The sequence below is a fragment of the Halichoerus grypus genome, chromosome 8 (genome assembly GCF_964656455.1).
Source record: "Halichoerus grypus chromosome 8, mHalGry1.hap1.1, whole genome shotgun sequence".
NCBI lineage: Eukaryota > Metazoa > Chordata > Mammalia > Carnivora > Phocidae > Halichoerus > Halichoerus grypus.
The window spans coordinates 123,780,676-123,794,739 of NC_135719.1; the positions used below are offsets into that span (position 1 = coordinate 123,780,676).

A 14,064-nucleotide genomic window follows, 5' to 3' on the forward strand; every position below is an offset into this window, starting at 1 on the left:
AGCATGGCCTGCCCTGCAAGCCCTGTCCTTCCTGGAGGCCGGGGAAAGGCTAAGGAGAATGGGAGAAGGATCCAGATTGGATCCTGCTGGACAGGACTGGAATCTGAAGCCACAGAGCTGACCCTTGAGGTCTTGCCCCAGGAGACCTCAACAGGAGAACCCTTACATAAGGGGTATTCCAGGACTCACATTCTCTCCTGTGGCTTTACTCCCCCAAGGGTCTGGGGGTACGATTTGACCTGAATCAGTAGAATATTTTCTTGCGGTTCATTCTCCTCAGGAGCCCCTTCCCTCGGGTTCCTCGGTAAAACTAGGTAGGGATGCACATGCTGCTTAGTATGGCCCGAGCCCCCAGTCTTCATGCTTCACCTCACACAGGCCTTGCACTGGCTCAGAGACCTTCCCAGTCACCCGGAGTTAGAGCTGATTGGCTGGCTGTGTGGACTGGAGTTTTGGGAAGGGTGCTTTGCCACCCAGAGATCAGTTTTTCCAATCTGATTCTAGTCACTGTAATGATTCTTCAGGAAGCGTGCTTTCTGAATAAATTTGGAAAGTGAATACATTTTCACCAGCATCCAAACCCATGTATGTGTATATAAATATATGTAAAACACGTTTTGTTGTGAAGTAATTAGTAATCACATTTTTTAAGTGGAAAAAAAACTCAGATCCCAATGCAGTCTTTTCTATTGTAATTTTTTTTCAGTGCAGTGGGCTTGCCTTTTTTTTTTTTTTTTTTACTTGGTGGGGAGAAAAGTGCTTGTGTAATGGGAATCCAATTTTGTATCCTCCTTTTACCCCTTCACAGGGATACAACTAGCATTTTCCACATTGTGTGTGGCTTTCATGATGGCTACATGTCACCACGTGGCCCATCTAAACAGTTCACCTGGGTGGACATTGGGACTCTTCCAAACCCAATTCTGAGTGGAGTCACTGTACAGACCTCAGACTTCTGACGGCACTCCCTCACTGCCCTTAGCCCTGCTCCTGCTTATGAGACCACATAGCTGTCAGCCTTGCCGGGTGACAGCTGGGCTGAGTAGGGGCAAGTTAGGTGACCTCCATGCTCCATGCTCCCTCGTGGGTAGGCGCACTCACATGAAAATGCACAGAGCATGGGATCCTAGAGAGATGGGCAGATGGTCTTGGGCAGCTCAGCTCGCCTGGCTCAGCCAGGGAGGTGACCTGTAGTCTCTCTTCCCTCCAGGCAGATACCAACAGTGACCGGCTCTTCACAGTGAATGATGTCAAAGTCGGAGGCTCCAAGTATGGCATCATCAGCCTACGAGGTCTGAAGGTCCCCTCACTCAAGGTGCATATGTACGAAAACCTCTACTTCACCAACCGGAAGGTACATTGCCTTTCCCATTAATTAGCCTTGCAGCCCCCTTTGCACTTTGGATCCAAGGGCCCTGCGGTAGTTGGCCCAATTCAGAGGAGAGGAGAGAACTTTGTGAAGAAGGTGGGGCTTGAGTACCTATTTTCCCCAGGGAAAATGGAGTCATAGCTCTTGAGAACCCGTAGGGGAAGAAAAGGGCCTCAGGAGTTTCTTTTCTTGGAAGAGAAATAACTGTCGATAGTTGCGAGAAGGCGTGAAACTTCTTAATGCTTGAAAGGCTTCTTTAACTGGTTGGACAGACCTTCCCTCCAGGAGGATTGAAGTGACCCAAAGGAGCCCTTGCCAAGCACAGAGTTCCTGGGCTGGGGGCTGAGGTAGCCTGAGTGGGGAGTCCTCTGGTGCATCAGTCACTCAGCCGGTCTGTGACCTACACAGAGGTTACATAAATATAATACAGCACAGCTTGCTGTCTAGGGAGCAACCTTTAAATTCCACGGGGGTGATGACTGCATGTGTAAGAAGCAGTGACATTCTGTTCATTTGGGACCTGAGCCACAAGATGGATACAGGTTGAAAATGGTTTCTGGTTGAAGTGAGAATACAGTATGCCTTTCAGAGTTAGGTTTGTCCCCTGCTATTGCAGAGACTCCATCCCCAAACCAGAGAGTATACCAGAGGTCTCACTGCGAGGTCCATGCTAATGACAGAGGACCAAAGTCTGGGGGTTACTTCCTCCCTGTTCCTCTCAAGGCCCTACATGGTGGAGCAGGGGAGACTTGCCTGTTCTGGAGCTTGTTCCAGCCCCTTTAAAAGGAGTGAGACCTGAAGAAAGAAGTCCCATGTCTACATCCGCATTAGTTATTCCATAGGAAAGCATTTGTCTGTTTCTCTCTGCAAGTGGGCAAACCAGTCTTGCTGTGTGCTTCCTCACCAGGTAAACTCTGTGTGCTGGGCCTCGCTGAATCACCTGGACTCCCACATTCTGTATCTTTTGGCAGATAAAGAGGTTTGGTGGGCAGGCCATGCCCTGGTGTGGAGCTGGGCATCTGTGGGGTTTGTGAGGTGGCATCTTAGTGGCCAGAGGTCTGCCCCATTTTGTATGCACATCTCACCCTTTAGGAAAGAATAGTCCAGCTCGGTAGAGAACGAGGATTGCCATGGAGCAATAGCGGAGTTCCCAGGGTGACACTGATGTCACTGTGTGCCGGACACTTAGGAACGGTAAAGCCTTAGGCAGGAACCCCACATCCTCCTGAGGTGGAGGAGGAGGAGCTCAGCTACAGTGGTTTGAGGGGGCCGGGCCTTTGGTGGGGGAGACTGAGGGCGGACATCAGTAAAGGGGAGAGGGGAATCCTTTGGCGTTGGACATGAGTGTGTGGGCTCTGTGCCTAGGGTCCCTGTCAGAGACAGCCTTCTTTCTTTCTTTCTTTCTTTCTTTTTTTTTTAATTTTATGTATTTATTTGAGAGAGAGAGGAGGGCATGAGCAGGAGGTGGGGGGACAGAGGCAGAAGGAGAAGCAGACTCCTGGCTGATCAGGGAGCCCAATGCGGGGCTCGATCCCAGGACCCCAGGATCATGACCTGAGTCGAAGACAGACGCTTAACTGACTGAGCCCCCCAGGCGCCCCCAGAGACAGCCGCCTTTAGAGCTCTCTTCATTCTAGTCTCTGCCCTCTCAGAGAACAATCAGGGCTCTTTTACTAAAAGCACAGGAGTACAGTGTCAGGCTGTCTGGACCCTTCCTCTGGAATCCCTGGGGGCTGTTGATGATGGACAAGACAACGGTCTGTCCTGTGCTTCTGGGAGTAATACGGTTTGAGCCAAAGCCACATGTGCATGAGTCTTGTCCATGGTTCATTTTCATAATAAATGAGTTCTTAAAACTCTGACCACTCACTGTACCTAGCACCTACTTCGGGAGTTGTTCCAGGGCTAACATTATTTAACATCTGTGAATGCACTTAGCACAGTGCTTGGCACATGATGGGTTCTCCGCACATGATGGCTGAATCGGAACCAGTTGGGGTTTTTTTAATTTGTTCCACGGCACTCTATTTTTAAAAGCCTAAAGTACATTAGAGATCTGGTTATCATTTTACGTAAGACGAACACAAAACTGTGTGGCCTGTAAATTGAAAATTTTATGTGGCTTTCGTTTGATGGGATTCTGTTGGGGGGGATAGGACCACCTGTTACTGTGATGATCTTACCAGAGGACAGAAGAGACCAGATCTTAAAGGAGAGAAAACAAGAACCTTGCTTTCATTTCTGATCTTAAAACAGGATGACATTTTCCCAGGTTTCTCTCCTTATGCTAAGGAGAGAATAAAAATCCGTATAATTGGGTTTACAGAGCGTGGTCTGTGGTAGCTTCTTCAGCCGCTTGCCCTCTGGTGGTCACTTCGGTAATCTTCAGGCTTCTGTGCACCTGCTGCTTCTGCTGAAGGTCATGGAACTTTCTCCCTGTACCAAAATGGCACCTTGTTGAGCCCGGTCCTCTGCAGTTCCCCCCACAAAATGGGGAGAGGTTAGGCCGAGGCTGCCCTTCCTGGGCTCTTCGACCCCTGTGGCCTCTGAAAGGACCAACTGATATGGCCCCATTAGCATCACACGAAGTGTAAGGGTAGTTTGGATCTTAGTCCTAGTAATTAAAAGTGCACTGGGTAGGGACTCCCTCCTCACATCCTCACCCTCCAAACCCAGAAGCAAAAGAGGTTTCTTTAGGAAGGACTTCGGCTGCCCGGCTGCAGGGTTATCGTTATAGCTTCGGCAGTCTCTCTAACTAGAGATACTTAACACGGGGCCTGCCATCCAAGACAGCGTGACATGCACACGTCACACGTTCAGACGACCAGGAATGTTGCCTGAAAACTTTGCAGACATTTACGGTTTTCAGTGAGGGCTGTGCGCGTCCGCTCCACCAGAGGCCATCGGGCAGACACATCCCTGTGAGTGCTAGAGCGGGCAGTGCGGCAGGCGCTCGGTCTCTGCCGTGATGTCCGAGGGGCAGCAGGATGCTGGCGGGATGGAGGGATCGGGGTGGCCTTCCTGGAGGTGATTCCCGCATGGGAAGGAGGGGATGGAGCTCCCAGCGGAAGGAAGCGGCAGGAGGGAGCGTGGCACCTGGGGCAGCGGGAAGTGGTCTAGTAGTATCCGTAAGGTCTCTGGCAAGGTGGGGCACCTGGTGCTGGGATGTTCTGGAGGACTGTGGCCCTGGAGGCGTATCTTATGAGAAGCTGGCAAGGGTGAGACCTCAGACCAGGGCGGGAGGGGGGGCGGTTGCTGTAAGACTGCGGGCAGCGGAGAGGGTGTGGTGGATGAGCCAGGGGTGGAGGAGAGGCACGAGTCGAAGAAGCTCAGGATCTAGGCCAGGCAATGTAGGTGATAGAAGGTCCAAGGGGGGCCTCCCAGAGGGGGTTCTGGAGGCCATCACCGAGCGTGTCTTTGGAAACAGTGCTGCGTGGCCACAGGCAAGACTGGAAAGTGTTGATCAGTGTGAGAAACAGAGTCCCTTGGAGACCTTGGGGAGGATATTTAACTGGATGATGACTGGGTTTCAGTGGGCTGAAGAGTGAAAGGAAGACAAGGGAGTGGGAGAAACACAGACTCCTCTGACAGAAGTTTGGCTGTGAAGGGAGAGGACGCAGATCACTTGGAAGACAGCCCAGCAGACACATGGGTAAGACACAGACAGGTGGTTCAAAGAAGAGGAAACCCAAGCAACTGTGATCCGATGCATCAGCACACCTGGTTGTAGTTGGGAAACTGAAGTTAAAATGATGACGTGTCAGTTATTATGCCCGTTCAGGTGAGCACAGATCAGGCTGTTTCCAGACTGCACGACATGACCTCCCTCTGTGGGCCATTACATCCATTTGTGAGCGGCATTTTTTTAATGAAGCCGACTAGAAAATAATGAGTCCCATATTTAGTAAGAGCAAATACTTTATGAAACTTTTGTTTCAGTTCTTTGTATGTAGTGCTTGGTAGCAAAATGAAACTTGTACCGTGGGTTCAAGAAAACACTGCCTTGAAGCAGCCTCCCACACATGACGTATGAGACAGGAAAATAGGAGGGGATGCTCATTCCAGCAGCAGAGCAAAACAACCCAAAACCACGGAAGTGCCCATCAGCGGGAGATGAGACAGATGAGTTGTATATTCATACAAAGGCATGCTCCACTGTGAAAGTGAAGAGATTGGAGCTACAAAATCAACCTAGATGAATCTAGAAGACAGTGGAGATGGAGAGTTGTAGAAGATGCTCTGTGGAAAGAGAGCACGGCGCAGAACTCAGAGCAGTTTTAGAATGTGATTCTGGGTAGAGGAGAAGGAAGAATTGGACTGGGGAGGGGTCAGAGAGGCTTTCAACTGTGTGACATTTTCTTTCCTTTTAAAATATCTGAAACTGTGGGCGCCTGGGTGGCTCAGTCGTTAAGCGTCTGCCTTTGGCTCAGGTCATGATCCCAGGGTCCTGGGATCGAGCCCTGCATCGGGCTCCCTCCTCAGTGGGAAGCCTGCTTTTCCCTCTCCCACTCCCCCTGCTTGTGTTCCTTCTCTCGCTGTGAAATAAATAAATAAAAATCTTTAAAAATATATAAATAAATAAATAATGAATCTGAAACTCAATATGGAATATGGGAACGTGTTAAATCTGGCTCGTGGTGTTACAGTTTCTTGAAGGGTACTAATGCCCATTCTCTTCCCAGAGGAGACCCTTGTACTTGACTGTCCTTAACAGCTTTTTCAGGCTCTGCCTCATGGGCATCGCAGAGACTCCGGGCTGTGCCACCCTGCTCCCAGCGTCGCTGTTCGTCAGTAGTCATCCAGGTACCAGGTCCTTTCCCTTCGGAGGAGGAGGTGCTCTGAGGGAGGTCTCGGTCCCTGCCTCCAGGAGCTGCAGCCCACGACGGTGTAAACTCCGTGGCCAAGGCTTGGACGGGAGGGGTGGGAAGCACGGGCTGCGTGAGCCCGAGTCAGTCTACGAAAGCACTTGTCGGAGAATTCCTGCACCCTGACCCAGGATTCGGACTGCAAGTGTGCACGTCCCTACACACCCCTCCTTTGGGGTCATTTCAGCAGCCAGAACAGTTAAAAGTGCGAGATGAAAGTATTTGGGCTGCCTGGCACATGCTGCTGGCGTTGCTTGCGATCTGTGTGCCTGAAGGCAGCTGGACGTCTCCTTCCGGGTGGCACTCTGGATATTAAGTTTTCAGTCTTTCAGAGACTTAGGACTCATTAGACAAGGCTCAGGGCTCTAAGAGTGCAGGCCTTCAGGCAGACCTGGCATGAATCCCGGCTCTGCCCCTTACCAACGTGAGCAGGTTGCTTACCTTCTGTGAAGAGCACACCCACCCCGTCGGGCTACGGGGGGATGAAATGAGGTGACGCACACTCAGCCCGGTGCCTGACCTTTCATCGTGTGGCAGGAGTGTGTGTGAACCACCGTTCTTACAGATGAGGAAGCTGAGGCGAAGAGAGGTTCAGAGCCTGCCTTACAGAACTGACCAGGACAGTGGTTCCCTCTCAGGAACAGTGGGGAGGTCGTAACGGGGAGGGGTATCAGGGTTCTGGAATGTTTTGCGTCTTAACCTGAGTGATGGTCATGTGGCTACATTTACTTTGTGATCACTCGCACTCTCTATTTGGGGTGTGTGCCCTTTATGGATTATTAATTAAAAGGCTTATTTTAAAAATGTTTTGCTTGAGATCACCCATCAAATAGTGTGCTGTGGGATTGGAACCCTCTTGTAAAGATGCCACACTGCCTCCCTGACGGCAGTTCTAACACTACTGCGAAGTCAGGAAAGATTCATGTGCTCCCTCTCAGAATAGCCCCTTTTGAGCCAGGTACCCCAGCTGAGTGTCTTTTTTGTTACCATAAAAGCCAGAAAGGCCAAGGTGTAGATCTCTGAGCAACCATTCCTGGAGGTCTCCGAGATCGGGCGGTCACTGGCCTGGCAGCACGGAGGGAAGGTCCCTCGAGAGCAGCCACCTTTTATATTCACTGTTGCCCTCAGCAGGAGACCGGCCTGGCATGCTCTGCAGTTTCCGGATCCCTGGGGCCTGGTCCTGTGCGTGGTCCCTCAACATTCAGGCGAATAACTGCTTCAGCACAGGTGAGCCGCAGCTGCCCCCACGGGTCCCCAGAGGAAAGACGTTCACAGGCTTCAAACCCCTTCTCCAGACTGAGTGATGCTTATCTCTCTGCCCCCTCTGTCTCTGTCAGGCTTGTCTCGGCGGGTCCTAGTGACCAACGTGGTGACGGGACACCGGCAGTCCTTTGGGACCAGCAGTGATGTCTTGGCCCAGCAGTTTGCTCTCATGGTTGGTTGGATTAGGGGAGGACAGCAATGTAAAGTTTCCCAAGGGTAGAAATTTTACTGGATTGAAACTGGATCCCTCTGTGTGGCATCTGGTCGTCTCGCTTTTTCAGGGGAAAAAAAGAGGGCATCAGAAAGGATTAGCGGGTTACTTGGTGATTATATTTGCACTGGATGAAAGTTGGCTGATTCAGAAAGGTCTGGCTAAACTGGCTTTAAACAGCTTCCTATTTAAATGAATTGTTAGCAATTCTTGAGTACTTGGATTAGCCAGCAGGACAAGTAATTTTTTTAATGTATAAATTAAGTCCCAATTCATCATACTTATTAGGTTCATACAGTTTTCAAGTTATGTAATTTATAAGTTTAAAAATCCTACTTTTAGACAATACATTTCAGAGACTTGCTCACTGAAAATGCCATCTTTCTTTAAGCATGGAGGAGAGAGTGTGCCGACCTGCTTTGTGCAGTAAGCACAGGGCGTGTTATTCAGGCTGCTTCAGCTGTCTGCCCTGTGTTTGGGACTGCAAGCCTTACCTGGATCTTTGCTCTCTCCTACCCCATATTCCTCCCCCTGGCTTCTCACAAAGGATCTTGGTGGAGAGAAGGCACCTTCACTTGAACTTCACAGAGTGAGGCCTGAGGGGCCAATGCAGGCAGTGGGGAGGACACTGGAAGACACCTGGGTCCAGTTCTTTTACCCTTTCATAAGGAACCCTTCCAGCTATACTGAGGCTCAAAGCCTGACCACAGCATCGCCCACACCGCTAACCCAGGGCTGGGAGAGGGGAGGCGAGGCAGGAGTTGTATTCTGGAGGGCGCACCCCTCCCAGCCTTAGAGGGGGTGGTACCACTCATTCTCTTTCCATAGGCTCCTTTGCTGTTTAATGGCTGTCGTTCTGGGGAGATCTTTGCCATAGATCTGCGTTGTCGAAATCAGGGCAAGGGCTGGAAGGCCACCCGCCTTTTCCACGACTCAGCAGTGACCTCTGTGCAAATCCTCCAAGAAGAGCAAAACCTGATGGCGTCCGACATGGCGGGAACGGTAGGGGGGTAGCACTTGATGACTCAGGCCACTGGAGCCGCTGGTGTAGGGCTCTGCCAGGTGAAGGACTCTTCAGCAAAGACCCTCGTGGTGGGGCACGTGGCTGGCTTATTCGGACAAGTGTGTGACTCTTGATCTCAGGATCATGAGTTCGAGCCCCATGTTGGGTGTAGAGATTACTTTAAAATAAAATCTTTTAAGAGAGAGAGAGAGAGAGCCTGGGCCAGACAGTAGCGGGGGAAGGGCAGCTGGAGACGAGCTGTGGGCTGTGTAGGGCAGTTGCTTTCTCCACCTGGGAGCCCAGCCTGGTGTAGACTGACATGAAACTGGTTTTGGTGCTTTTGAAATTTAGACTTTCCTCACTCTAAGAGGTGTTTGGAGACCACCTTGCCCTGCCTGGGTTCACTAGTGTACCTGCCGGACCCTCTAATGGCCCCTTGTGCTTTCCACAGATCAAGTTGTGGGACCTGAGGACCACTAAGTGTATAAGGCAGTACGAAGGTCATGTGAACGAGTACGCCTACCTGCCCCTGCACGTGCACGAGGAAGAAGGAATTGTGGTAGCAGGTAACCTGGGGAAGGGGAGCTCTTTCTGTCCTATCAAATGGCAAAGGGAGAAATTACTCCAGATCAGAACCTCGTACGTGGGACTGTGGGCTGCTGGTCGGAAACACTAGATGGGACATAGAACAGCACATTAGTAAGGAGCAGTTAAATGGCCACCAGGTGGGACAGCCCTTTGTCCTCACATTGGTGGGAGAACATCACCTCAGTAACAGGCAAGTTACGTGCAATAAAACATTGAGAGACTTGGGTGTCCACCTGGTCAGCATTCAGTGTGACCTTTATCCTATCCTGTTTAAAAGCTTAGGCTCCCTGTACTTTGTGCTCACTTTCCAGTCTTGGATGTTGAGAAAAGAAATTAAGGTAATTGTAATGGAACTGGTTCCTGGTCCCCTTAACACTATCCCTGGGGATCCCTATCTGCAGAATAGGAGCAGAGGTGTTGAGCTACTAAACTCCCTTGAAAAGGGCTACAAGTTGATTGCAGATTTTGCTGTTTCTGGGGCAACAGAATATTCTGATAGCATGGAAGTTCAGTGGTTTGACACATGAAATAGTAAGCCCTTGACATCAAGGAATATGTTCTTGGTCTTGACATGTCCTCAGATTTGCAGATACGCCTCCAGAATGTACTTGTTCTCTGTGAATCTTCTTTTGTGCCAAAGAAGCATCACTTTGTTAAAACTTTCTCAGGCTGTTTAGCTTCCTCTTTAAGCCTAGTTTCCACCTCAGTAGAGCTGCTGTGCTCTAGGTAATAGGAAAGAGAGGAGCCCGTTGAGAGGCAGACGTGGGTGGTGGGCTAGTGCAGTCCTCGACGTGCCGGGCAGCCTGAGCCATCACAGCTGAGGGAGTGAAGTGAAGTCCGAGAGACCCTGAGATCTGCCCCCCTTTCCTCTGAAGATCTCCAGCAGCCTATCTGGGCTGCTGCAGCCGGTGCTTGTTCGGCACCACATTCCTTACAGCTGTGAGCTCCAGAGACTTACCTGGTCTTAGAAACTGAGCCATTAAACCAGAAACCGCTCTGGTGTGTCCCCAGGATATACTGAAGGGAAGAGATCTTCCTGGTTACTCTTTCACAAAAAGGAAATCAGTTGCATGTCATCTAGACCAGGGGGCTGGGCTCTCCCTTGAGCAGCCCTTGACATAAGAGAAGCAGAGTGGCCACCTGTTCGCCAGGGTGCCTGGGGACACCAGCCAGTGCATCTTGTCACTTGGAGTACCTGCGACTAGTTGTGATTCTGGAGCACCAGGGAGACCTGTGACTTTGATTTTCAAGAAGTACAGATTATCAGCAGAAATAATTTCCATTTGAGTTTGTGTTCTGGCTCCAGTGGAGTCCCTTAGGAATCACGAGAAGCCGTGTCCACATGTATACAAGTGCTCCTGTGTGTTCTAACCTGCCATGTGTCTTCCCTCTTTCTTAGTGGGCCAGGACTGCTACACGAGAATCTGGAGCTTCCATGACGCCTGCCTGCTCAGAACCATACCCTCCCCACACCCCACCTCCAAGGCTGACATCCCCAGTGTGGCCTTCTCTTCTCGGCTTGGGGGTTTCCGGGGAGCCCCAGGGCTGCTCATGGCCGTCCAGCAGGACCTTTACTGTTTCTCCTACACCTAATTCCACAGGATGCAGCCTGGAGGGATGTGGATTTGACGTAAGGGAGTAAGGAGCAGCCAGACTTCTGCCACAATTGCTGTTTCCACTGAGGGCATTTTAAATGGATGCTCTGTGTACACAGATCCATCCCATCCATCCAGCTGCCGGGAAGTAGGTGCTGTTTTATGTGGAGACACTTCAGTAAAGTTCTTTCAGTTAAATTGTGTGCTCAGAGAACTCAAAAGTCCTTTTCATAAAAGGTACTTATTTCCTTGTTAAATTCCTTAGAATAGTCTGTGGTCCCCCTCCCTTTTTTTTTTTTAAACAAGAAATACTTTTCTAAGGGCTGAAGATTGGCAGTAACTAAATTAAAGCTGCTGCTTTCACCAAAAGCCCTTTTAAGAAGCCTAATGAGGAGACTGGGTGAGGCTGTTAGTGCAGTCAGTGCCTGGGTCCCAGAAAGCTGTGCGCGTGGACTGGAGAAAGTCAGCTGGGGAGACCGGGAAGGCGCGGGGGGAAGGGGGGGTCATTTCTCTGAGTCTCTAGAGATAAAGATTGGAGGCTGGATTTTGGAGTCATTTTTAAAAAGCTTTCTCAAGACTTACTCAGCATCTATAGCAGACCTCGCTTTCTCCTTTTACCACCATTCATAGGCATTGGAAGGAAAGATGGATCTTTCTAGATGCTAAAGGTTTTAAACAGGTCCTAGCGTGCCTTTTTTGAGGTGCCTTCCAGAACGTTAGGTATAACAGCTTCTGTTTCTATTACGGTGACTTGAGTGTCAGATTTAAGGGCCCCATCTCAAAGAAAATTGGCTTTGACTTTTTGTAATCTAGAAGAAGCACTTTGTGAGATGTTTATACAGCGTTCAAGAACCTGTCTTTCTACCAAACAATAAACTAGAAAGAACCATGCATGTTTCGTCGCTTCTGTGAATGATTTAGATCAGGACTGATGCTTGTTCGCTATAGCAACGAACCAGCTGCAGTAACGTCTACTCAGATCTTGGGCGGGGTAATAGAGGTAGACCAGCTTTAACGGCTTTGCCAGAGAGCTTTCACCTGGCCCTCCAGAGCCGCCGTGCCCTTTCCCGCCTGCTCTGTGCACGCCCCAAGAAGCTGACCTGCAGGGACTACAACGGTGAGCTCCCTGGTCCCCCTCTGGCTGGGCTCTGGGCGGCTGTGGCTGTGTCCCTCTACCCAAGGCCGCAGCCCCTGTTGGAACGGCGCACTCTCTGGGTTCCAGCAGCTTCTCCATTCGTCCCTTCAGATCTCCAAGTAACTGCACCTCACTGTTGCTAGCCCAGGAACTTTGCCAGTTAAACTCTTCAGTTACTCCCTTGAGTGGTAGTTAATTCTGTTTCCTGCCAGAACCCTAGTACGAGAACCAAATCCAAAAACAAAAATGATGAGACCATCAGATTGGTCATCTGATAGATGAGCTACACGTTATGGCAAATATTTTTAGTGCCTCATTTTATAAAGAACTTTCCCCCATCTTCCTTGATCCTTGTAACAACCCATAAAGGTGGCACAGCAGGAGTAATGTAAAAATTATTAGCATCCCTTTACAGGTGGGGAAGTCTGGGCACAGAGACACTGACTTGCTCAGATCTCAGGCCTGTTCCGAGAGACTTGAGACCACGTTCCCTGCTGCTCAGGCTCCTCCAGTCGCTGACAACACTCGTGTTATCAAGGCAAGTGCCGTGGAGAAATCAGGAAGTGGCCTGGTGCCAGCGTCCGTGTGCAGCTAACAGCCCATGATCTTGAAATCACCAGGTAAATGCACTTTTCTGGTCCTCAGCAATGGTGAGATTTGTAGGTGGTCGGTCATTTAGATTTGGCCCCTGTATCTCTGCAACCCTGGCACTGACCTGCACAGAGATCTCAGGAAACACCTACGTGACTGAAGGGTCCAGGTGGCCACTGTCACTGCAGGGTCTTTTGGATCAACTTTGGTGGCGTGTCCCTGCCCAACACACAGGCAGAACTGCTGAGCCATGAACACTCACTCTTGTCCCCACAAGTTCTAGGTTATCACAATATACAAGTTCATTACAGGATCTCAATTTAAAATCGCTGGTACTGGCCATCTAACGCAGTTGCCCCCACGGTTCTGTATTGTTTCATGCCCATGGGTGGCTACCCTGTCCAACTCTGACCCCTCCCCAAGCAGTGGAGACAACAGGACTCCTCAGGAGAGTAGCGGTGAGTTCTGACATGATGGCCCTGTCCCCATAGACCTTCTAAACGACACCTGTGTCCTGGCCCAAGTTCCTTGTTAGGCAGACAGAGTTGTCAAAGAACCGTTTTCGGTTTCCCCTAGGCTTTTTAAAAAGGGGGGGAGTGGTTCTTTAAAAACTCTAAACTTAGCAAATTTGTTCTTGATCTCTGGTTAGCAGTCACTTCCAACATCTGGTATAGGTTGTATGAAAAGTCAGACTTAGCTGAGAAATTAAACATGATGGTCTGTTTGCTTGTTAACATAATGTCCCACAGTCCGGATGAAGTATTTTTTTTCTCTTCACCTGCACATCTCTTAGGGCATTTTGCCCTGTTCCCCGGTGACAGCAAGAGGTGGAGGATGAGCAGGCGATGGGACGCAGCACCACGCTGTGAGGATACATGCTGCTTGCTGGTTTGTCGCCTTGTAAGCGGCTGAGAGGACGGCGGCTCTGCTTAGCACTGGGGATCACAGATGCCCACAAGATAAACACCTGCTTCACACCATCCTGCTGTGTAGCCACCTTAGAATTCAGACAGCCTAACGTGCTCGGGAGGGCGGACAGCCTCCTTGGTGTCCCCCAACGGGTCCCCAGAAGTGTCCTTTGAGACCAAGTTAGCCCCACTTATGTCAGCCCTAGATCTGTCCTGGCCGAAATTTTCCACAACCATCTCTGTACACAACTGCAGGCCAAACTCGGTCTCCTCTTCATTCTGTGCATGCTGCTGCGTCTGGGCCTCTTCCTGTCTGCCTCTCCAGGCTACCCACTGCGTGGCCCCTGCCACGGGAGCGATCTTCCTGGGTCCCTGCGTTCAGTGTCTTCTTGTGCCTCAGAATGTGTGGCCTTGAGATTGGGTCATGTGTGCCTTGCCCCTTTTGCCCCATCTCCACCTCCTGCCTGGTCTCAGGACACAAATGTTTCAAGATTCTCCCTCACCTGGGCCTCTGAGCAAGCCGGACTCCCCTCCTT

General features: G+C 50.4%; 1 protein-coding gene across 5 annotated transcripts in view; it reads left to right on the top strand.

The window, feature by feature from the left end:
• DCAF4 (DDB1 and CUL4 associated factor 4) overlaps positions 1–11,785 on the top strand; it is a 29,530-nt gene extending 17,745 nt beyond the window's left edge. For 4 of the 5 annotated variants that reach the window (XM_036099298.2, XM_036099369.2, XM_036099621.2 and 1 more), the window contains 8 exons: positions 1,211–1,354; positions 2,277–2,326; positions 6,093–6,172; positions 7,363–7,461; positions 7,572–7,669; positions 8,537–8,710; positions 9,163–9,277; positions 10,699–11,785. In XM_036099298.2, coding sequence (XP_035955191.1) covers positions 1,211–1,354; positions 2,277–2,326; positions 6,093–6,172; positions 7,363–7,461; positions 7,572–7,669; positions 8,537–8,710; positions 9,163–9,277; positions 10,699–10,892 — 954 coding nt within the window. In that variant the 3' untranslated portion in view covers positions 10,893–11,785. The remainder of the gene's footprint in view (positions 1–1,210; positions 1,355–2,276; positions 2,327–6,092; positions 6,173–7,362; positions 7,462–7,571; positions 7,670–8,536; positions 8,711–9,162; positions 9,278–10,698) is intronic. The other variant, XM_078053875.1, reaches the window with a different exon arrangement.
• The last annotated feature ends 2,279 nt before the right edge of the window (positions 11,786–14,064 follow it).